Source organism: Eriocheir sinensis, chromosome 40 (genome assembly GCF_024679095.1).
Source record: "Eriocheir sinensis breed Jianghai 21 chromosome 40, ASM2467909v1, whole genome shotgun sequence".
NCBI lineage: Eukaryota > Metazoa > Arthropoda > Malacostraca > Decapoda > Varunidae > Eriocheir > Eriocheir sinensis.
The window spans coordinates 2,176,292-2,201,205 of NC_066548.1; the positions used below are offsets into that span (position 1 = coordinate 2,176,292).

The 24,914-nt window shown below is 45.8% G+C and overlaps 1 protein-coding gene across 12 annotated transcripts in view; it reads right to left on the minus strand.

Moving 5' to 3' along the window:
• The window catches only part of LOC127009196 (single-stranded DNA-binding protein 3-like), a 229,248-nt gene that overhangs the window by 65,657 nt on the left and 138,677 nt on the right, over positions 1-24,914 (minus strand). For 7 of the 12 annotated variants that reach the window (XM_050882028.1, XM_050882035.1, XM_050882034.1 and 4 more), the window contains one exon: positions 9,004-9,033. The exons of the other annotated variants lie outside the window; for them this stretch is intronic. In XM_050882028.1, coding sequence (XP_050737985.1) covers positions 9,004-9,033 — 30 coding nt within the window. The remainder of the gene's footprint in view (positions 1-9,003; positions 9,034-24,914) is intronic. 12 annotated transcript variants of the gene reach the window in all.

The following is a 24,914-nucleotide window of genomic DNA, read 5'->3' on the forward strand; positions in this document are numbered from 1 at the left end:
GAGCCATCCATCACCCTTCCCTGGCTCTTATACATAAGCTTGACCCCTAAACACGAGAGAGAGAGAGAGAGAGAGAGAGAGAGAGAGAGAGAGAGAGAGAGAGAGAGAGAGAGAGAGAGAGAGAGAGAGAGAATGACACTATACACATATGCTTATAGACAGATACAGATAGCTATGTCCAAATACACTTTTTTTTTCAATTCCCAATCGTGTCCCTGCTGCACATTTCCTATTTCTTCTTTTTCCCCCTACCACAATCAACACTAACCCTCCTGACAACACTAGGGACACAATCTAGTTACCACCCAACGCAACACCTGATCAGGACAAACACGCAAAATAATCCATGGACACCGCCACATACAACTCGCAGCTTTAATTTAAGGGTAGCAACACCGCCTCTACAATACACTCTCCGTGGATATTGCAACGCCAGGTCCGTTCTCTATTACAAGCAGCCCCAATGAATTTCTGAAGGTAGGAGGCTTTAGGTAAGGAATAAAGAATAGGTAAAAACGTGCAAGGTTAAGTTGGTGAAGGTTGGAAAAACGGTATAAGGCGGCAAGGGGTCTCTCTCTCTCTCTCTCTCTCTTATACACATACATACGTCTTAATCAGCTCAAGTTCCTGAATCATACAGAACAAGAATCCCTTTGGCAACTCAATGCGTCATTTACACCAACACTGTAAACATAATCGCAGGGTAAAATACACACAAAATAAATCCAAAAATGATGATAAATAAAGGCAATATCTAAAAAGCACTGAGTCATAGTTATCACAAAGCAGTATCGATCTTTGGGTCACACACACACACACACACACACACACACGTCACCACTCTCCCGCCTGAGACTTTATCAACTTCTATTGTTAGTAAGACCACACAATAACGTGGACACATCAATAGTGAGATCACACGTTTCTTTATATGTAAACTCTCTATCATCTCAAAGATCAAGGCAAGCCTGTGCATACTAAAGCACTTTCCCTTCAATAAATACGTATTATTGAAACCTCCTATTCAGCTATTAACACATATCACTTTCCAATATATCTTTGGTAGGCTTGAGAGAGAGAGAGAGAGAGAGAGAGAGAGAGAGAGAGAGAGAGAGAGAGAGAGACTGGACAATTTATACAAGGTGCACAATCCTTCTCCCAGATCCTCTTTGTCAATAACTAACGTAAAATTCGCATGGACTGGGAGGAGAAAAAAAATATATATAGGAGAAATTTTACAAGCAAGGTTTCTCAATCACGCATCAAATTTTGTTTCACGGACATCGTTAATAATTTCACCTCAACTCGTTTACTCTAAAATAGTACAAATGTAAACGGCCATATACTATTCACTTGTGACTTTTCATTCATCGCCGTCTTCTGAATAAAATAAAAGCCACACACACACACACACACACACACACACTCGAGGCACGTGTCTGGTGCTCATTAACACCTCTTTGTCCTCGACCTGACAGGTGAACACAGCCTTCCGTGATGCCGTCCTGCAAATCCATTATTCTCTAAAAACAAAACAAAAACTCGTAGCTGCGCGTCATGAGAGAGAGAGAGAGAGAGAGAGAGAGAGAGAGAGAGAGAGAGAGTATACTTGTATGTACCACGCACCCATAACACACACACACACACACACACAAAGACGCGTCACTGTTGCCTCGCCGCCCCGTCACTGCATGTACATCACTGCTTTTCCATCACACACACACACACAGTCTGCCCACTGTTCTCGAGCACCCGACCATGCGCGGGTGCTTGCTTCCTCGATTCCACATCCTTCCATCCTTCTTTGTTTATTCATCTCTCTCTCTCTCTCTCTCTCTCTCTCTCTCTCTCTCTCTCTCTCCAGTGTACCTAGTGATCTGTTTGTCCTCCACATCATTATCTTCGTCCACCCATCTACCCGATATGACTCCCCCTTTCCACTCTCTCCTCTGTGTGGGTTTTGCTTCTCCTTATAGATTTACACACACACAGTCTCAGTTCTCTCTCTCTCTCTCTCTCTCTCTCTCTCTCTCTCTCTCTCTCTCTCTCTCTCTCTCTCTCTCTCATAATCCTCGGTTTATTTCCGTCCACTGCTTGCCTCGTCTTTCCCTTCCCTCCTCTCCTACAATATTCAGACAAAGAACAAAGGAAAGAAAATACAGAAAAAAGTCGTGAAGATGACAAAGCAAATGAGAGGGAGAGAGAAAAGCAGAAAAAGAGAAAGACTCGTAGTGAAGGAGAGAAGGGGATGGAGAAGAGGGAGGAGGGTGGTGAGAGGAGAAAGGGAGGGAGAGCCTCTCACAGCCTATTGATTAGTGGAAGAGGAAGAGGAGGGTTGATATCTCTCCCATCTGTCTCCCTTCTTCTAAACATCTGTCCACTCTCTACCCCTTAACATTTGTCCGCACTCCCCACACCCTTCCCTCCGCCGCCTCTCTTCCTCTCTCACCAATCCCTTGCGCTTTAAACACCTGTCCGGGGTCTCAACACCTGTCACTCATTCCCTGGCCTTTCATTTCAGTACAAAAACACATTACCTTGTGACACACCTACAACTTTACAGCACACTCTTTCTCATGTTCACAACCACCTACCAACACCCCCCCCTCACACCCACCCACACCCACACACACCTAAACCTGGCCACATCAGACTTCAATTGGCTTCTGTACATATCTGGTCATCATAAATCTAGAGGCCACACCCCAATATGGCCACGACACACCTGACCACACCGTAAAGCTTCATCCCTGAACATACACACACACACACACTTGTCACCACTCATGCTGCTGTTGCTCCTGCCATTCACTAACACACACACACACACACACACACACAGTTATTAATATTACGGCGGTGACATTTGCATTATTCAGCGGGCGTAATTTATCAGTGCGTTTGTCTTCGTCAATAATAACGTTTGATATTAATGAGATTTTGTATGTCTAGTTTGTGTGTGTGTGTGTGTGTGTGTGTGTGTGTGTGTGTGTTATCAAGCGCATGGCACGAGCTAACCTAAGTAATCTTGTATGGAATGAATAGGACAGTTTTCTTGACTGGACTAACACCTCTGGGAATCAGCGTCTATTCCCGTGAGCACCAAAGGAGGACGGCGGTCACGTGACTAATCCGGGGAGTGTGAGGCCAGTGGTGACGCCAGGCAAGGGACACCAGTTTACTTCACACCACATCCTCTTCACGCACAAAGGCGGTAGTTTTATAATTTCTTCCTTATTGTCTGTACCAGCAAGTGTGACAATTTTTCTTGGGACTTAATTTTGTGACGTGGCAAGCAGCTCTTCCTCGTTAAGAAACTCGGCAATAATGGTAATTATATTGGGGGCGTCAAAGCTTCTTGTGTGTCTACACACTGCTTTCAGTAGCTTGTCCCTTGTATGGAATGAGGAGAGGTACATATTTTCGAGTTTTGCTAACATCTTAAACATCAGTTATTACATAATTACCGTTAACTTCTATGGTTATATTTATGATGTATCAATGATATGTTATTTACTACGCGTCCGCGATAAAGAGGCAGGCTATGGAGAAGAGGTAAGGGGTGGAGGACGCTTTGGAGCCATGCCATACACTCGCCACACCACACCTGTACAGGGGCTTCTACGCTTCACCTAACCTGTTCATAATGCCTCTTTCCGCACACAAGCATGACCGTATCGACGTGTCCGACAAACTTACTCTGCTCTGACAACCAGCAGGGAGACGCAACTACGGGACGTGTGTGAGGGTGACGGAAAGGCTTGCGAGAGAGAGAGAGAGAGAGAGAGAGAGAGAGAGAGAGAGAGAGAGAGAGAGAGAGAGAGAGAGAGAGAGAAACACCTGTTCTGTCACTATCCCCAACACACCTCAGTTAACCGTCTACACCAAGCCGTCACGGAAATATTCATACGGTCTCTAAATATGCATCACTAAGGATCTCCGTGCGAGCCTTTTCCATAAAATAATGCGAGTTTATCAGAGCAATAAGGCGTGATCCGGGACTGTAGACCGTGCTATTTTACGATTCAGTTCCCCCCAGCTCCGCCCCCTCTTCCCCGACGCTTGTAATATACAAAATTTTCGCGATGTATCAGCGTATCACACAAGCACGAGACGCAGGACTCCAGCTCTTAAGTGATATGTGTATTTAGATCAGTTTTGTTAGCTCCACTCGACAAGACTGTCGTAAAAGATGGTAATGACCATTTGGTGCTGTGCGTTCGAGTCCGAAACATACTGCGTTTAATAATATCTTCTCTTTGCTGCCGAAAAACAAAATAAAGTGTGGGCACTCAAAGGTTCAGGACGGGGATGCTGCTGTGGCGAGATGTTACAATGGTGCGAGGCGCCGCCCGCCGCTCACCGCGCATTGACAACGCTGCTGGCGAACATTACTTCCAGTCAAAAGCGGAAATCTTACGGTTTTAACATTACGTGGGTCTTGTGATCGATCCAGTAACAATGTCTTGACGCTAAATACACGAACATATTTTTCTTTGAGTAAATATGAGCTGCAACAGCCCAATAAACCTCCTGCTGTGTTGTGGAAGACGAATCACAATATTGTTAAGAAGGTGAGAGCAGCGCGAGGCGATGCCAAATCTGCCGTGTTGCGACACATGGCACCCCTGCGTGCACAAGGGGCTGAAGCCGGGTTGGTCGAGGCTTTACTTCGCGAACACTCGAAAACATTTTAATACTGCTCATGCTAAGTCTCTTAAAAGTACTACTTCGGGGCTTTCTATCAGATCCTGCAGTGCTGAATTAAATCAGCATCTTCCTAAACACTACGATCATAGGGGCGGCTCAAAGATTTACATTGAGGGTGAACTTATTTGATTAATTCCCGGTAAATGTTGGTGCGCGCGGGGCGTGTATGTGGAGGTTTTATCTTGGCGTCGGCATCCCCGCCACAAAATACGTGCACTAATCTACACGTCTATGTACACAGCGCTACACACTCCCGCGCGCGCACACGACACAAGTAGATAAGCCGGAGTGGTAGACGAGGAGTAGCGAGGAACAAATAAAGGAGACAGGCAATAATATAATAATTATGCTACCCTTGGTTGAGGATATACCATTCTCTCTCTCTCTCTCTCTCTCTCTACACTACCTGGAAAACACTGCAAGTAATGTTTTGGAGAAACAAATATACCAATACAACTCTTTACCTATACAACTGAAAACATTTACATTACTGACACTACCACACATAATAATAATAATAATAATAATAATAATAATAATAATAATAAAAATAATGATGATATTCCTATACGATTAAATATTCTAAGCTCAGGCCGATTATTGGATATAAAATTAAATCAGTTGGGCGTCTTTGAGCCATGCCAGTCAAGGTGTGTGTGTGTGTGTGTGTGTGTGTGTGTGTGTGTGTGTAGTCTAAGGGAACCGGGGTGTGGATACGTAGATTGTGTGGGGTGAATAACATGTAGTGCTCCAGAAAAAGGGTGAGGAGCATAAAGTATGGATGTGGGAGTCCCGTGGTGTGAGTGCATTGGGTCTGAAGGGTGGGTGGGAGCGTGGGGCAATGGGCGAGGATGGAGAGAGGTGCGTGGATATGGATGTTTTTTTTGTGTGCGAGTAGATCACATGGTGCTGCCAAAACGCGTGGGGGTATATAGAATTTATGTGGGAGGCCTGTAGTGTTGGTGTATTGGGGCAGACGGGGTGGCTCGGAGCGTGGGACTCTCTGGCTGAGGACGGAGAAGAAGGAGGGAGGGGGGTGTCGGGTACTCTACGGTCACCGCCCACCCGACTTCACTAGCAGAGAACAGGGGGAGCGGCTCTGTCGATCAACGCGACTCGAAATGGGTGAAAAGGAACACATGAAGGCAGAACTGCGGGTGGATAGGCGATTCATAGAGGCACAGTTTTTCACCGCACCTTCACAGTAGCTTTGCACAATGCCTGAACAGTGAACACGGTCATAAGCATAAACGTTAGTGAAAAGGAGTGCACTATAAAAGCCCCAGACGTTTAATAGATTGCAGAACGACAAGACATCCACCTCTGTTAACACAAAATGACCTTCCAAGAGCAACCCCCTCAATCCTAAAAATAAACGTCACCTTAGATAAATTTCAAGGCAGATTCACGAGATGTAAACATTCATTTAATGCCTGCATGCTGACTCCCCAACCAGAATCCCCATACACTTGGCACAGGTGTCTAATGAGGTGGGGGCGACCAGGTAACATTGCTCCTCCCAACGCCTTGTGTATCCTTCAGGCTTACCACTCGCATCGTGTCTGAGAGAGAGAGAGAGAGAGAGAGAGAGAGAGAGAGAGAGAGAGAGAGAGAGAGAGAGAGAGATTCGTCAGGGCTAGCAGACAACTTCGAAATCCCTAAATGTTTGTTGCTCGGGGAAAAATAGACAAGAGAGAGAGAGAGAGAGAGAGAGAGAGAGAGAGAGAGAGAGAGAGAGAGAGAGAGAGAGAGTTTAAAGGTGGGGAGGATGTCGGGCGAGGGATGAGTGTGAGGGAGGGAGGGTGTTTTAGAGGAAAGGAGAGGGTGGGGGGGAGCCACTGGATGGGGGAAGGCGACTGAAGGAAGGGGGCGGGGGAGAAGGGGGGGAGGGTCGTGGGAACGCAAGATGCATCCCCAGCGGGCGTTCACCTGCTGTAGCACCCACACCTCTTGACGCTGACTCTCCCTTCCACCACCAGCACATTGATATGCAGCACCTACTACTACTGCTACTACAACTGTTCCTACTACTATTACTACTACTTCCAATATTACCTCCACTACTACTACTACAACCTTAAAGCACTCCTCCTTCTTCTTCCCCTAAAACTTTCCTCTTTTTCCCAGTACTACTACTGCTACCACTTTCACTACTGCTACACAATTCCCATTACTACCATAGATACCCCCCCCCCCCTACCCGGCCTTGCCCTCCCTTCCTACACAGCCAACCACCTAATCTTACACCATCATCAGAGTTAATCTTCTCGAGGGGCGTCACCTGTGCAGCAGTGGCAACCTACACCTATCTGGGCAGGCGAGTGGTGGTGGTGGTGGTGGTGGTGGTTACCTTTGTGGGCCCATGTACTGGTGCTTTATATCAGTCACATCTGGTCTCTCTCTCTCTCTCTCTCTCTCTCTCTCTCTCTCTTCCAACACCCTGGGCGTGAGAGCGTGACCCGACCTCATGACACACTGCCTCGAGGTACAGCGTGACACCTTCAGCCACGCCCTCACTTTTTTTTTTCTCGTCTTAACTGCCTTCATATCATCAAACAGCTTCACCCCAGCAATCTCCACCCGTCATCTATCACCAATTCCCTTTCACTTCATATTTTTTTCCCTTCTTCCACTCTTGGTTTCTTATTGCATCTTCACTTTCCACATCAAATACTTAAGTCTTCACAATATTTCTCCTTTTCAACTCCGCTCCCACATACTCTTATTATTACTCCCTTGTTCGTGGTAACACCTTTTCGCTGCTGCCTTTCTACTCAACCCTTCCGCCACTTCCTTCTGTCAGCGACGCTCAATACACAGTCCAAATTTAGTTCTCTTATCCCCTCACCTTCACCACTATCAACATTCATTCCTTTCATCATACTACGACCTGTCACCCACAAATATTTAGGAGGATATAAGAAGACTACAAGAGGCCAGTCGACTTACAAATGACAGCTCCTGAGAACGAGTTATGACCACCTCCATTACCCATTCATAAATCTATCTAACCTCCATAGTAAACTGTTCAATCATATATGCATCCACTCATTCACTATTCTATTCGTAAACTAGTTTTTACGTGTCTTTCCTGAACCTAAATTTATCCACTTAATACCCGTCAAAATCTACCTTCAATATAAGCAATTTGTATTAATCATCTTTATTAAACCCTCTTATCCCATTTAAATTAATTACACCACCTCACAGCTTACGTCTTTCCAAGGAAGGTAAGTTAGGCTTCTTTCGTTTTTCTATATACTTCGTTTCTAAACCCTTCGATAATTTTGGTCATTCGTCTCTGTACTGGTTTTAGGGAATCTATGGCCTTTCTGTGTATAACAAGGGCATCAAAACTGAGCAGCCTAATCAAGCCTTGCACGATTCTTGGCGGCAATACTGTGATTCCAGAGCGCTTCCTTCTTATTACCCGCTCCATCACTCAGGCTTACCATGCACAGTCCAAATTTAGTTATTCCTCTCCTAAGCACGCTACCAAATTCACCTTCACTGCCAGCAATCCTTTCCCTCATACTGCAACTTGCCACAATTTCCTCACATCCTTCAATCAACCAAGCTCCCCAAGAAGTCTAAATTTAGTCATCTCTTAACCTCTCCTGTAAACACGCTACCAATGTCACCTTCACCACTACCAACAATCACGCGTTCCCTCGTGCTTGAACCAAAATAATCAACTGGCTCATTGCTGCCACTTAACAGGACTAGTCTTCCTTACCCTGAAGCCTTTGAGTTCCTCCCTAACCGCTTCACACGTGTCCTCCCTCTTCTTCTGCTCATGCATCAATCAATGTTCATGCGTTCTCTATAGCCGGTGCACCCCTTCAGACGTCTCTCTCTCTCTCTCTCTCTCTCTCTCACCACCATCGCCGCCGCCACACCCGCGCGCCCCTCGCTTCGCTATCATCAAAGCTTTCACCACCCACACGAGAACACATTCGCCCGTTCTCCCATGACCTGGTTCTCTCTTCCTTCGGCGCTATTTCTGGCACCAATCCTTACACCCATCCATTTGTCTTGTGTATGTGTGTATGAGCGCATGTATGTTCGTTGTGTTGTGTTGTGTTGTGGTGTGGTGTGGTGTGTGGGTGTCAGATCAATGATTCGTGATAGTCACTTCACGGTCGTATTTACTTTAGTTGGTAATACTAAAAAAAAGTTTGCCTGTGGCCTCTCTACCCACCGCCACAAACAGCACTGAATACAACAGATAAATAATAATAATAATAATAATAAAAATAACCTTCCGCGTATTCTTAAGATTACAGTACTCACCCACGACGCTTGGCCGACTATATTACTTACCTGGAAAAAGAGAAGGACAGGAGTTAGTATATATAAAATATGTTGGAGTGAAGCAACAAAGAATATGACGTTAATTTCAGTCATTAATCTATTCACACACACACACACACACACACACACACACACACACACACACACACACACACACACTAAATGCCATGCAGAATAGACTCTTACATCCATCTAACAGTTAAGCATATTTGTTTATTGTTTTATCTATCTCACTGAACCCTTTCTCGGGCCCCTAATTGTACACCCCACCCCTCCCCACACCGGCACCCTTCAGTCCGCCTGCAGTATTGAAAACGTCACCACCGGCGCCACACTGCCTTTTCCATTTCGGTCTTTACGCCCAAGCGGCTTTTTTTCTTTCCCTTTCTAATCCGCGAGCATGGGCAGCCCGACGCCGCTCTCCAACCAACCCAGTGTCCGTCCGCCCGTCGTCCATTCTATCCGTAAAAAGAACGGGAAAATTTTACCTCGCGAACCGTATGGAAATGTCAGACTACCCAGTGTTTTCTTTGCTCACCCACAGCGACACACGGACAGCTGCGTTCCTCCTCTCCCGCTTTACATCCCTTTTGCAAACCTCACCGCTAAAACTGGACTCCTCATAGCCAGTTTAAAGTAATCTTGTTTATTGATTTATTGACTTGTCAGACCGTGGGTGACAGCTGCACATTCATCCCCGCTCTACACACCCCCACGCCTTCCAAAAGTGGGCAATGCCGCATTAGTCACCGCCACCGCTAACGGAGAACATCAATATAACATCTTGTCATAATGCAAATACACAATAAAAAGCGTCAAATCGCGACTCTGCTAATGTATATGTGGTGACACGTGTTTGTATGTTTATTTATGTGAAACTGTATATTTCTGGTGATCATCAATTCTGTCTATAATAGTAACGGCAGGAAAAGGGTGTGTGACGTTAGTGGTAGTGGAGCCCTTCCTCTCTGCAAGCAGCCCCGAGCACGTGGAACGCGCAACACGTGCGTCCAGGCCCCACATGACCGGCACCACCATTACAGGCGCCCATAATTATTTCCCTGTCCGCTAGAATGAGAGACCGCTCCACTTTCAGGAAAGGAAATAATGTCCTCACGCCAGCCACCGCCCGCACCCTGCAGCCTGTGTGTCTCGGCTCGCCAACTCAACGTTTTCCCGTTCCTTGACATTAATGGTAAGAAGGAGGGCTTCTTTTGTTTTACAACTTTATACATCACTCCACAATCATTGCGGCGTATAGATGTTTGACGAGAGTCGAGGCGAGACCGGCGTTCAACAACAAAGCTGTGTGGAAGTATCTGACAACTCAACCAGTTGCCATGACAACGGGCGCCCACGTGACCTCATGCTCCAACGTTCGGATGGACGTTTAACTCAACGTTTCTGTGACATTTAAAAGACCATTTTCCATAAAATAGCAATAAATAAATGATAAACTTCCTCCCATTGCAACAAGACCCTGCAGAGCGGAGGTACTAAAGGCACAAATGGGGGAAGGGGGGGGAGCAAGGAAGAGAAGATCGGCCTCCACAGCTATACTTTCCGGGAGATTTTTTGTAGATCCTTTCCACAGACTGGCTTGACACCCGCCAGATGCAGCCAGCGGCCGGGCCTTTCACGTGCCGACTTATGTTTACTAATGTTTCATCCACCTCAACGGCGCGTCACAGGAAACAGAATATGCTGCTGAGAGAGGGTAGGTGAAGTTTTATTGAGAGAGAGAGAGAGAGAGAGAGAGAGAGAGAGAGAGAGAATAACCTTATAACATGCACTTCATCACGCCTAACAGTACCATAACAGCCACTAACATACAGCTGCTGCCTCTCGCCCGAACACACCAGAGGGACACACACAAGTCTCGCCGCCTCTCTCCCTCCTTGCTTCCCTCGCCAGGCTATCGCATGTCCCCGAGCCATCACCGCCTCAACACCATCCCTCACTCCTGGCCACATTAAAACACACGCAGTCATTATCCAGTTAACAGTTTGGTCTAGAGTCACTATCACGCTATACGCCATCCATCTTCCGAAGCACAAGAAAACACGTTAAAAAAAAGAAAAAAAAATAGTATCGCTCCTTCACACAAACAAAAAAGTATACGTTTCAACTAACACCCACCCTTAACTACATACTATTTTCGGTCAAGATGCGTTTTAGTACCGTGCCTGTACCTTGAATTGGATTTTGAAAGCGTTTCCATGACTGTTGAAGATTTGCAGAAGATATGTGAAGAGATACTGATGTTTCATAAAGTAGATAATGAGATACTGGCACGGTACTAAAACGAATCTTTACCCTATTTTCATATACATAACTACATTAGACTAACAAATCACCAAGAATACGGATACCTCAGATAAAATAAGATAATCAAGACACTTTCACTTGTGCCTCTGATTATTACTCCACCACTATGCTCCTTCAAAACTACTCGAATTCACCACGAAAAGGAAGTTCAGCTAAGTTCAATCCCTAGCCAGTGTTTCCTCCAAGCTGTCTTTTCTCCGTCCCCTTCAATGGAACTCAGATTTACATTAGCATTACACAACTTTGCACCAACAATACATATAATGACCTAAATTATTCAGTGTCATCCCTTTCTCCTGTCCTCATTCTTCCATCCCTCTCCTCTTCCCCGTCACGTCCACTTTCAATCCTCCACCAACACACGTCATCCCTTTTCCCCGTCTTCTCCTCCCGTCCTTCTACTCGGAATCCTACACCAACAATCACTCGGGGCAACACTCCCAAGCAGCCAGCACAACTTCACCAGCAAATCACAAAAACGTAAAGGGTAGCCTAGTTAATCCTTCTCCCAAGTCTCCATCCCTCCTGTCCCGCTCCCTGCTCGTCACCGCCACTCACACTCCTTCACCATCCAGCAACACAATACTCCCTGACGGCAAACAACTTCACCAGTAAATCACATCATCAATTCGGCAACAAAAATGTCACTGCAGTCGTCAACACCACGCCCCCCCATCCCCACCCCACCCCCACCCTTCTTGCCAACACTCCTTCCCTCACACGTACGAGATAACAGTGCCCCCTACTCCTTCACTACTCCCTACTGAACAATCACGTCAACACCACAAACCCCTCACCCCACTCAGTACCATTAATCCCTTGCATCATACGAGGTCAAAGAAACCCTGTGTGACCCAAACCAACCCCCTTCTGTGTTACTCCAAACCCAATAACTAAACCATCTTCCTTCTGCGTTACCTAAACCCATTAACTAACCCAACCAACCCAACAACTAAACTAAGCAACAACCCCCTTCATCCTACCCTACTGGACCCCTCCAACCAAACAACCAACAGATGAAACCACGCATGCTGTTGCCCTGTCCTGACTCCTGAACCCCCGCAGATTCAGCACACCTCAGCACTCAGGCCAGATGAGGTCAAACACACGCTTCACCTCACGTACAAACAGACAGCAGCGTGCAGGTTTTCAGATGACCTGCACAGAAATCAATGGACTGCCAACCGCTACTCTATTAGCCTTCACGACGATGCTTACACAAGAGTTATTTCCATGGTGGTAATCGGAAAGAAAGATCGAGAAAAAAGTAACAGAGACAAGTAAAAAAAATCGCTATGGGGTTTGATTATGAGCCTTGCAAGTATCTATGGTAGTGAGTTGATTAGATAAGGAACAGTTTAAAACATGCTTACATCGTTTCACTGTTACGAGGCTTGTTACAGTACTCTAGTAAGATCAGGTATAATCGTAGCCAACAGAAACAAAGATTATTTCCTTGTTCGTGGCAGCTGCTTCCCCAGCGTAGCCCAACTCACAAAGCTTGTAACACTACTTGACTTATAAATGGCAAACAACTGACAACAACAATAACAAGACATCCCTCTCCTATCCACATCAACAACAACAACAAAAAAATCCTTCTTTTAACTCTACGACGACAATATCAACAATCCATCTCCAAATAACACAACAACGAAACCTCCTCCTTCAATCTCTGTATATTTCGACTGTAAAGGCAAACCATCACCCACATTACCAATATAAAATCCTGAAACCCATCATGATTATTATAATGTTAAAGTTTTGAAGTTGCTTACCGGTGCAGAGATCTAATTATTAACTTACGCCGCTCAATCCAGGTAGTTATGATCATGCAGGCTAATACAGTTAATCATATATACCTAAATTCGTTTCCTAAGAATATTGGGTCGTATTTTAAAACATTTCGTCGCCCAAGTTCACATATTTGACATGGCTTTCGTAGGAGCTGTAGGCCATTCCAGGGGTAGTTTTATGACCCTGGAGGTAGTTTGACCCTTCTTCTGTGCCATGAACCTTAAAAAAATACTCATGAAATACAGATTGATCCCCTCTTTGACATTTAGAAATAGTTGATGTGAGAAGCGATGGTGTCTTAAAATACGGCCCATTGCCACCAGATCTTTGTCTTCCTCGTGTCCATATGGTCCTGGAAACGGATTCTTTTGCCGGCTTTGTTTCGACGAACGGCCTCCGTGATGCGTCTCCTGCAGTCAAAAGAAAACTGAGGTCCTCGACTCCTCGCGGCTGCCGTATTCATCACTCGGTTTTGTTGTGCTCGAGTCGTTCGAAAATAGTATTGGAACATGATCGTCGGTTCGTTATTCCATTTACTGTTACTTCTTCAACGCTGCGTTTCTCCTAGATTTATTTAGTTAATTTTCTTTCCAAACATTTTCCCTTGTTATTTTATTTTCTGAACTCATCCCTAACTATGAGAGGAAGTATGTGTCAAACGGCAACGCTGATACGACTGGTAGTTATAGTTCATAGTGGTGATTTAGAAGTCTTATTCTTTTTTCTTTTTTTTGTGTGTGTGTGTGTAAGCGTGGGGGGAGGAGGGGTAAAAATGGTATCTGTTTAACTTTATTTACTCATCCACTAGAAGAACAAGAACAGCCAAGTAAATAAAAGCACCGGCGGGAGGCAAGGAGGCGAACATTTCTCTCCAGGGTCACACAGCTGCAGGCCCAACACCTCCTCCTCCTCCCGGCCTCCTCCTCGTGCCGCGCGCCTTGCTGTCGCTGCCTTCATTTCCCTCAGCCTTGCCCGAAGGTTGTTTCAGCATTACCCGACGAGGCAAGTCGTCACGCTAGCCGCCTTGCTGCTCTAAACAGGCCATGACGGCATGATTAAACATAATAGTCTGACGCTAAAGCCCCAATACCTGAGGTGAAAAAAAGATGAAAAATGGAAAATAAAAGCTGCGTCAGGCACAATTCCGTGCTTAGAGCCACTGCCAGGGGATCAGAGGCTGGGGACGGTGGCGGCGGAGGGTGTAACAACGTGCTGCGGGGGCCAGGGGTCAGCTGCAGTCCCCCCTCTCCCCCCCCACTAGGTGTTACCACTGCAGCAGCCTCACATCGCCCCACACACCAGCAACACCACCCATCCGCCATAGGTCACCTCCACGGTAGGCCCAAGTGGTACGTTTGCTGAGGCTTAAACTTTTTTTCCTTGGTTTTGTTTATAGTGTGATGAAAGAAGCAAAGGTTGGTGTTGTCAGATGCTCCCACCCCTCACACCAACTATTTCCAAAGGCCAAAAAGGAGGTTAATCGAGTTCTAATAAGCGTTCTTTTAGGTTCACCGTGCAGAAGAAGGTTCAGACCCCTGGAAATGCCCTAAACTCCCACGAAAGACTAGTAAATTACGTGTTCTTGGGTGCAGAAATGGTTCAAAATATGCCCCAAAGGCCTGGTTGTGTTGAATGCCATGGTAGTATAGTGGCACTTCGTCCTCCTCTGCCTCCTCCTCCTCCTCCTCGCGCCGCCGACACCACCTCAGCATTACCTTGATTGGCTGGGACAGATGACGTTAGCTGGTGTTCTGCCGGACCAGATGTAACGTCTGCACACTCGCACTCCTTGCCCATCACGCCCCCACCCACACACTATCCTCCCCACCCCATAAGAGCCGCACCACCCATCCTTCCCACCCACCACCACCAAGGCTCCCTCCACTACCCCTTCCACCCACCCTCGAGACGCACCACCCGAAGAAGGGCTGCAGGATGAAGACTCTGACCCCGTGACTCGCGAGATGATTTGGCTTCCCTTTTATTCTAGCAGATTCGACGTCTTGACCACCGCGTAACAGTGAGAGGACACACACACACACACACACACACACACACACACACACACACACACACACACACACACCATGACAGCAGTATTGATTGGCATGGTGCGTACAAATTGGTGGTGTACATAATCGACATCACTATATACACAACCTCCACATCAACATCAAAACTCTTCGAAACTTTCTTATATACTCTATACAACCTCATCCTTAGTATAGCCAGTAAACTTTTAAAAACTGGCCTACATACTCGACTTAACAACATACTCAATACAACCTTATCCTTAAAAAAAACTCTGGAAACTGGCCTACATACACTCGATTTACAACAACATACTCACAACACCACCAGAACCTTATGTTATAGCCAAAAAACTCTCTTCGAAACTGGCCTACATACTCGACATTACAACATACTCACAACACCACCAGAACTTCATGTTATAGCCAAAAAACTCTCTTCGAAACTGGCCTACATACTCGACTTCACAACATAAACCTCAATATATCCAGAAACCTCTTTTCAGACTATAGCGTATACATACTCAACTTCCCAGACCACTCAACCTCAAACTCCACCTCAGTACAGCCAGCCGGAAACCTCATATCGAAAATGGCCTGAAAATCCGCGGTAATTACATAGTACACCCGCGATATAATCTTTCCCAAGGTGCGTTACGTCGGACCGCGCGAACTGGTGGTGTTGATGGTGACCCGGATAGCCGCTGGGACCATCGATAGTAGATAATGGCGGTGACAACGATCCCTGCCACCATAACCACCGCCACAGCCGCAGCTACACGCAACTGCTACTACAACCCTGCTACCACCAACCCCCCCAGGCCTGAATAACACCCTCACGACACCATTGCCCGCCACACACACACACACACACACACACACACTTGCAACACACGCCTTTCGCAAGATCACGGCGGCTCTATCAACCCGAGTGTCGCCATTACACTTCCAGATAAATATCCCCCGCCGCCGCTCAGCAACACACACACACACACACACACACACTGAGGCACGATGGATGTGTGAATGCATCTAATAGGGTGATTAACGCCTTGAATACAGTACCTATGCAACCACTTCTTTCAAATAATCCTCACCATCCGATCACATACACACACACACACACACAGACAATGAATGAACAGCTAATGGGTTGATGTAAGGGGCAAATACAACCATTACACCCACAGCTTACACGTCAAGACAACACTTACTAAACACACCTACACATTGACACGCCTCCATTACAAATCCGATCTACGACGCATTTGTATACAGTCACCCAGCAAAGAAAACCAAACCCAAGAACATGACGTAATATGAAAACTGATTAACTTACGCCACTTAGCAAGGTTTATTCATCTCTAGTTTTCATTCGTTATCTATTCTATTATTACAACGTTTGGCAATACTTGAGGGGAAGCAAAGAAAACCCAACCCCAGAGCATAACGTAATATGAAAACTGACTAACTTACGCCACTTAGCAAGGTTCTTTCATCTCTAGTTTTCATTCATTATCTATTCTATTATTACAACGTTTGGCAATTCTTGAGGGAAAGGGAACTAGATACAACCAGGTAAAAGACACGTATACATCTCCACTTCCACAATCACAGGACACAAAACAGTTCACGATACACAAAAATACAGCTTGCTCCACATCCGCCCCTAATGAGAACACGTCCCAGGTAATGACAGGTAAACCGCAGGATGTCTTATTACGGATTACAATCTTCGACCAGCTAAGACCGACTCAAAACGTCTCCGAAACAATGAAAGCAAGTGATTAGCGATATTATACGACGTTCGGTGACCCCAATAGCAGACAGCACAACCGACCTACATTCAGACACTGGTTAACCCTGGAAAGCGAGAGAGAGAGAAAAAAAATGGTCCAGAGAAGGAAAACAAAAATAAAAATAAAATGTTCAAGTCACGGCGGCGAAAGTGGAAATAATGAAAAAGTGAGGTGGCGTGTCCTTGTTTTCGTCTAAAGGAGGAGGAGGAGGATGAGGAGGAGGAGGGGGGTGATACCATTGAATACCCGAAGAAAGTGTCGAGGTTGTTCACTGATCACATCGGGGCTACAAAACCTGACGGAGGGAGGGTGAGGGACGCTGCCGGCCAGGGTGGGTGTGGTGACTCACTGCTGGAGGAGGAAAGGGAAGGGGAAGTATGGGAATGGTGTGAAAAAGCAAGAAAGGAAGGCAGTAGTGGTAGTGGTAGTAGTAGTAGTAGTAGCTGGGCATCATATAAGTATTAATAACAGCAGTGGTAGTGGTGGTGATGTTAAGAATGAAGAGAAGAAACGATGATAAAAGTAGGAATAAGTGAGGGACAGCGAAAGAAAGATGAACAACAGGAAGGAGAGAGGAATAGAGGTAAGGATGAATAAAGAGAGTTGGAGGGAGGGAGCGAAAGAGAAAGAAAGGAGAGGAGCAACAGGAGAAAGCAAAAGAGATGAGTGAGAAGAGATGGAAGGAGGGAGAGAGAAAGAATGATGAGGAGCAACAAGAGGAAAGGAGAGATGGAGTAAGGAGAGAAAGGACTAGTTAGGTAAGGAGTGAGGAAGAGAGAAAGAGATATAGACGCAACAGGAGGGAGAAAATAACAAAGACCGGTAAAGAGGAATGGAGAGAGGGATGGAGGGCGTGAGTGAGAGTCGAGACAACTCCCACCAATAACCAACCTAATGACGCTTCATCTCCTCCGAACGGCCGTAACAATATTCAAGTGATTCACGATATGGTTCAGGCTTCAATTCGGGCTCACAATTACTCTCGCTAGCGGCCGGGAATCATGCGGCGGAGGCGGGAAGGTTTGGGCTGGGAGTTTCCGCATTACGGGGTTCAATTTGGCCTCAGATTCGAACTTCGATTCCTAGTCTCATCTGCGGCTCGAACCTAATTTGATGGGGGAAAGGTTGACGCTCCTGTTGAGATTTGATTCTCCTCCCTGACCTCTTTGATGCTCCTTTCAAATCCAAGGAAGTGTCTGATGCTTTCACCATTCACCTCAACCTGCCTATTTCAGGATGAGGATAGCAGTCACCCATTCTTATTTCTTTCCATGCAGAAGTTAGGTTAGTTCTCCTCCCTGACCCATGCTCCTTTCAAATCCTATAGAATGTGTCTGATCCTTTTATCATTCACCTCATTTAGTCTACCTATTTCAGGACAAGGATAACAATCACCCATTTTTATTTCTTTCCATGCAGAAGTTAGGTTAGTTCTCCTCCCTGACCCATGCTCCTTTCAAATCCTATAGAATGTGTCTGATCCTTTTATCATTCACCTCATTTAGTCTACCTATTTCAGGACAAGGATAACAATCACCCATTTTTATTTCTTTCCATGCAGAAGTTAGGTTAGTTCTCCTCCCTGACCCATGCTCCTTTCCAATCCTATAGAATGTGTCTGATCCTTTTATCATTCACTTCATTTAGCCTGCCTATTTCAGGACGAGGATAACAATCACCCATTTTTTTTTTCTTTCCATGCAGAAGTTAGGTTAGTTCTCCTCCCTGACCCATGCTCCTTTCCAATCCTATAGAATGTGTCTGATCCTTTTATCATTCACTTCATTTAGCCTGCCTATTTCAGGAAGAGGATAACAAGCACCCATTTTTCTCTTTCCATGCAGAAGTTAGGTTAGTTCTCCCTGGCCTTTTCCCATGCTCCTTTCCAATCCTAGAAAGTGTTTGATCCTTTTCACCGTTCACCTGTTTGCGGTAGTGTTCTAAGCGCTAATTGGTTCACGGATAGAGAAATGCAATATCCGTCAGGGTTACTTTATTCACAAAAAACATACAAAAGTCATTGAGCCAGACAAAACACATAAAAGAGGTGATTGAGTGTATATGCGTGTGAATGAATGTTGTGTAGTGTAGAGGACATATACGTGTTGGTGTGTGTAGTAAACAATATGTAGAAGAGAACTGTAGCAAGACGAGGACAGACAGTGGAAGATAAACAAATAACAGGAGATAAACAATTAGACGCACAAGACACAGCGAGACGGGAGCATGAACGAAAACGTTGACACACACCTTCCCTGACTAGTCTATCCAAGGACGAGTATAACAACGTCTCATACCCTTTTCTCTCTCATCCCTCACAGAGTTTACGTTAGTTCTCTTCTTTTGACTTCTTACCATACTACTAGAAAGTGTTTAATCCTTCTACAATCCCCATTCTTCACTTGCCTATCCCCGGGCGTATACAACATTGTCTCACCAATACCTCTCTCAATAACAACATCTCATACCCTTTTCTCTCTCATCCCTTACAGAGTTTACGTTAGTTCTCTTCTTTTGACTTCTTCCCATACTCCCAGAAAGTGTTTAATCCTTCTACAATCCCCATTCTTCACTTGCCTATCCCCGGGCGTATACAACAATGTCTCACCAATACCTCTCCCACCCCCTGCAGAGGTTTTGTTGGCTTTACTCCCTCACCTTTTCCAGTGTTCCTAGAAAGTGCAATCCCATCACCATGCACATTCCAAGACTCGCCTACACCAGGACGAGTAAAACGATGTCTCATCCATTTCTCTATCATCCCCTGCAGAGGTTTTGTTGGTTCTCCTTCCTGACCTCTTCCCATGTTCCTAGAAAGTGTTTATTCCCGCCTTACGCTCCTTGGAGAACCTAAGGTGTTTAGTTCCTTTACCCCGCGTATCAGAATGCGTGCGACATTATCTTATCTACTTCCCTTATCCCTTGCAGAGTTTTTGTTCTGTCTGTTCACTCTAATGCTCCTTTGTGAGCCCAAGAAGAATGTTTAGCTCTTTTACCATCGTCTTCCCAGTCTCTCAATATGTCATGATGAGTGCAACACTTATCCACTTCTCTAATCCCCAGCAGAGGTTTTGTTCTGTCTGTTCACTCCAATGCTCCTTTGTGAACCCAAGATGTTGTTTAGCTCTTTTACCATCCTCTACCCAGTCTCTCAATATGTCATGATAAGTGCAACACTATCTTATCCACTTCTCTAATCCCCAGCAGAGGTTTTCTTATCTGTGTCCTACGCTCCTTTCACACCCACGATGTTTAGCTCTTTTACCATTGTCTTCCCTAATTCCCAGTGTCCCAGAATGAGTGCAACACAATAGCTCACTTACTTACCTCATCCTATGCAGAGGTTTTGTTCCTTCTAACCCTCCTACGCTTCTTTCAAACCCTAGAAAGTTTATAGTTCCTTCACCTTCCCCTTCCTTCACTCGCACCTATTAGGAACGCTTGTAACGGCATCTCTCGCTCCCTCTGGTGGCGCGCCCTCACACCTCGCCTTTTACAACCTTCAGAGAGACGATTGGGCATTTTGGGGAGCAGGAGGTTGTTAAGAGGGACGAGAGAGAGAGAGAGAGAGAGAGAGAGAGAGAGAGAGAGAGAGAGAGTGAGTAAAGCGGGTCCAAAATAGCTCTCCAGTAGCAATAAAGTCCGCAACAACAGAGGCTCGTGTGCCGCCTCGCCCCTGTTGATTGTGTGTCCCTCTGTTGTGTGAGCGTGTCTGTTGGTCTGTTTGATTGCCTTAACTCGCAATCCTTCAGTCTACTCATGCATCAGTCACTCTCCCCCAGTTAACAGTTTTCGAACAGTCTGCGCCACCCGGCAAGCCCCACTACAAGTTCCTGTCCATATTTTGTCCTTTTATCTGGGAAAAAGCGCAAACTTTTGTTCCCTCCTGACTCACGGAAATGTTTCACTTTTACGGGCAGTCTATCGCCTCGTCATATCTACTCCGACACTTTTTACTTTACTTTTTATTTTATTTTTCTGCTCACCAGCGCGAGTGCTTATCCTCTTTATCTTTCCCTTATCATTAACCTAACACTTTTCTTATCAGTGCCTTGCTGTCCCATTTTATCCAACCTGTCTATCTCTCTCTCTCGGCTCTGTCAAGGTTTTCTGGTATGAGTCTGTCGTTCTGTCAAACTGTCAACCACCAAATGCATATTACTACATTTTCTGTTGTTTTTGTTTTCGTGTTTACTTGAAAACTAGCAGTCGCCTGTCAGATGTTCTAATGTGCATCAACTTGTTACTTTTTATTTCTCTACCAATAAAACTTAAACAAGATTACTCTATCCAAATACTAACAAACTGGAGGTGAAGGTGAGAAGACGCACAGGGAAAACAAGTAGGTGGTGGGGAAGAAGAGACTGAAAAAGCGGTCGAGGCGAAAGAAATGCTAGAGGAGAAAAACAAAAAGAGGGGATGAAAGAAAATAGAAAATGACAAGAAACTAAGAAAAAGGAGGAATAATAGAAGCTCAAGGTAGTGACGTCTTGAAGAGAAGAAAGGGGTTTAAAAATAAGCGGAAGAAATCAAAAGAGAGAAAAAAATGTTGAGAGGAAAAATACGTGTTGAAATCTATTCGAAGAGAGAGAGAGAGAGAGAGAGAGAGAGAGAGAGAGAGAGAGAGAGAGAGAGAGAGAGAGAGAGAGAGAGAGAGAGAGAGCATGGAGACAATTTCCCCGCCCCTTTTGTCATAAGTATACCATTATATCTTGATGTTTAAATAAAAGAGAGAGAGAGAGAGAGAGAGAGAGAGAGAGAGAGAGAGAGAGAGAGAGAGAGAGAGAGAGAGAGAGAGAGAGAGAGAGAGCACCACTGAGAAAAAGGAGGATCAGAATATAGGCTTACAGGGTGGTGACTGAATCTGGCAGCACAGGTCACGCCGGGATTCACCTGGGAGAGGGTGGTCACGCGGACACACCTGTAGTCCCGGCCCAGGTGACGCTAATTGGCACATCCACGTGTTGGCAGGTGAACCAGGTGACCCCTTCCTCCTCCACTCACCTTCACCTAAGCATTTCTAGTCTTATCTGAACAGAGGAAGGCTCGTCTAACGGAAAGGGATTTGAGATATATATAAAAGTTGAAGGATGTAGAGTTTGTGACTATACGCCTCGGTAAAATTTGTCAAGCAACAGTAGATGATAAACCCATGCATGTAAGATTCTCTCTCTCTCTCTCTCTCTCTCTCTAAACACACACACACACCAAATGGAGGAAGGAGGAGGAGGCACCCAGAAGAACGAAATCAGTGCTGGGACACGAACGTTTTGACAACATCGATGATCAGTAAACAACACTTCTTTCTTACATAACTGCTTTACTTAACGTTTATTAATATTATTTTGGGGGCGTCCCATTTCCAGTAAAGGAGGAGGAGGAGGAGGAGGAGGAGGAGGAGGAGCAGACGCCGCCGCCGCTTCCACTAGACGGCGACGCGGTGCTGGTAATTTACAGGAATAACCAAGCAATAAAGTTGACATTTCCTCGAGGGGATTCAATATTCAGTTGTTTTCAATAGCATCTACGACAACTTCCTAATAGAACCCCAGGCCGACGATGGGGTCTTGTAGGGGAGACGCGGCGGGAAAGGGAGGAAGTAGAGGTCGGGAAAAGGGACTGAAGAGGGAGACACGAGTGGAGAGAGAGAGAGAGAGAGAGAGAGAGAGAGAGAGAGAGAGAGAGAGAGAGAGAGAGAGAGAGAGAGAAATAAGAAAAATAAATGAAAGGAAAAGAAGATACAGATAGATAAAAGAAACGAAAGAGAGAGAGAGAGAGAGAGAGAGAGAGAGAGAGAGAGAGAGAGAGAGAGAGAGAGAGAGAAATAAGAAAAATAAATGAAAGGAAGATACATAGATAAAAGAAACGAGAGAGAGAGAGAGAGAGAGAGAGAGAGAGAGAGAGGTGGGAGTTAGGGGGGAATGTCCTCCAGCTATTCTTTCCTTAGAGGAGGAGGAGGAGGGGGAGGAGGAGGAGACGCACGGGAGGAGAAAAGATCACCAAGGCGAGCGAGAAAAATAGTTGAAGGAAAACTTGCAGTGAAAAAAGAAGCAGAAAGAGAAAGGAATGAGGAAGAAATAGATGTGATGTCAATAAGGCTCAGGGATAATGAAGGTGTGTGTGTGTGTGTGTGTGTGTGTGTGTGTGTAGGGTAAAGAGAGGTGGCAGAGCTGATGAGGAGGAAGACACCACATAAGACAGCTCCTCCTGCTCCTCCTCTTCTTCTCTCCCTCCCTCCAGCTGCCCCCCGCCTCGGTCCTCAGCCCTCCAGCGGTGGCTACGAGTATACCTGCCACCCTCTGCCCGACCACCGACGCCTACCACCACTACTACAACTACTACTACTACTACTACTACTTTCCCTTCCCTTCCGTCCGTAGCCAGTAAATGTGAAGTCCTTGTGTGGGGGAGGAGGGAGGGGTGCAGGAACTTTTTTTTTTTTTTTTTTTAATATAGATACGTGTGTTATTTCTTGCTCGACTCATCCAATGCCTTAGGGAGATGTAAAGCTGTATCGCAAGTATGAGGTACAAACATTAAGCTCCTTTTTGTCCCTGTGTGCGTACGTGTAGGTAGTCGAACGTGTGCACATACCCACTGCAGTTATACCAGCGAACAACCCGAGGTAACCATTCCACAAAGACTCGCTACACAAAGAATTACAAAAATCTCTCCCCGGTGGGTTAGGTAAAATGCTCCCCCCCGCCCGCCCGCCTCTCGCCTACTAGACAAGGAGACTTTCCACCGTTGGGTCCCAGGGGGAAAAAAAATTAGGACCACTGCTGGCCGGCCGCTACAGACCTAAGAATGGCTACGAGGTGGGTAGAGGAGATGAAGAAAGAAAGGAAGGTGGTTAGAAGATGAAGAAAGGGGAGAAGGTAAGGATGGAGAAAGAAAGGGGGGTAAAGATGAAAGAATGGAGAAGGGAAATGGAGAAAGAGAAAGACTAAAGGAGTGGAAGAGGAAGAGGAAGAAAGGTAAGGGAAAGATGATGAAATAAGAGAACGGGAGGAAAGAGGGAAAAAGGCAAGGTTATGTGTGGGTAAAGAAGGAAGAATGGAGAAGGGAAATGGAGAAGGAGAAAGACTAAAGAAGAGAGCAAAGGGAGAGGAAGAAAGGTAAGGGAAAGATGATGAAATAAGGGAAGTGCAGGAAAGAGGGAAAAAGGCAAGGTTATGGGTGGGTAAAGGAGATGAAGAACGGGGAAGGGAAATGGGGAAAGAGAATGAAGTTAAGCAAAGGTAGGGGAGGAAAGATAAAAGGAGAGATGGAGAAATAAGGGAGCTGGAAGGAAAAGGAAAAAGGAAAGGTTATGGAAATGTGAAACGGTGAGGAGGAAGGGAAATGGAGAGAGAAAGAAGGTAGGCTGAAGGAGCGGGCGAAGGTAGGGGAGGAAAGATAAAAGGAGAGATGGAGAAATAAGGGACTGGAGGAAAAAGGGAAAAAGGAAAGGTTCTGGAAATGTGAAACGGTGAGGAGGAGGAAAATGAAGAAAGGACAAAACGAAAAAATGGAAAAAAGGAGGAAAGATAAAGACTAAAGCTAGATAGATGTGAAAGGAGAAGGGACCGGGGAAGAAAGTGGGGAAAGAAGGGAAAACTAGAAGATAAAAAAAAGGTAGAAGGGAACTGGAGGAGGAGAGAAAAGGGAATTTGTAAGGCAAGGCGAATGAGTGGTGGGTACGGGAGGGAGAGCAAGAGAAAGGGAGAGAGGAGGTAGATGCGGAACGTTGACGGGAACTGGAGGGGGGAGAGGGAGAGGTAAGGAAGAGGGGTCGGGGAGAGAAGGGTGTGTTAGGTAGGGCGAAAAACTACTGGCGCCATAGCAATGAACACACTCTAGGACTGTCTATGTTGCCTTGAAGAACCGGGGAGAAAGCACGTTTAAACACACACACACACACACACACACACACACACACACACACACCTGGGGC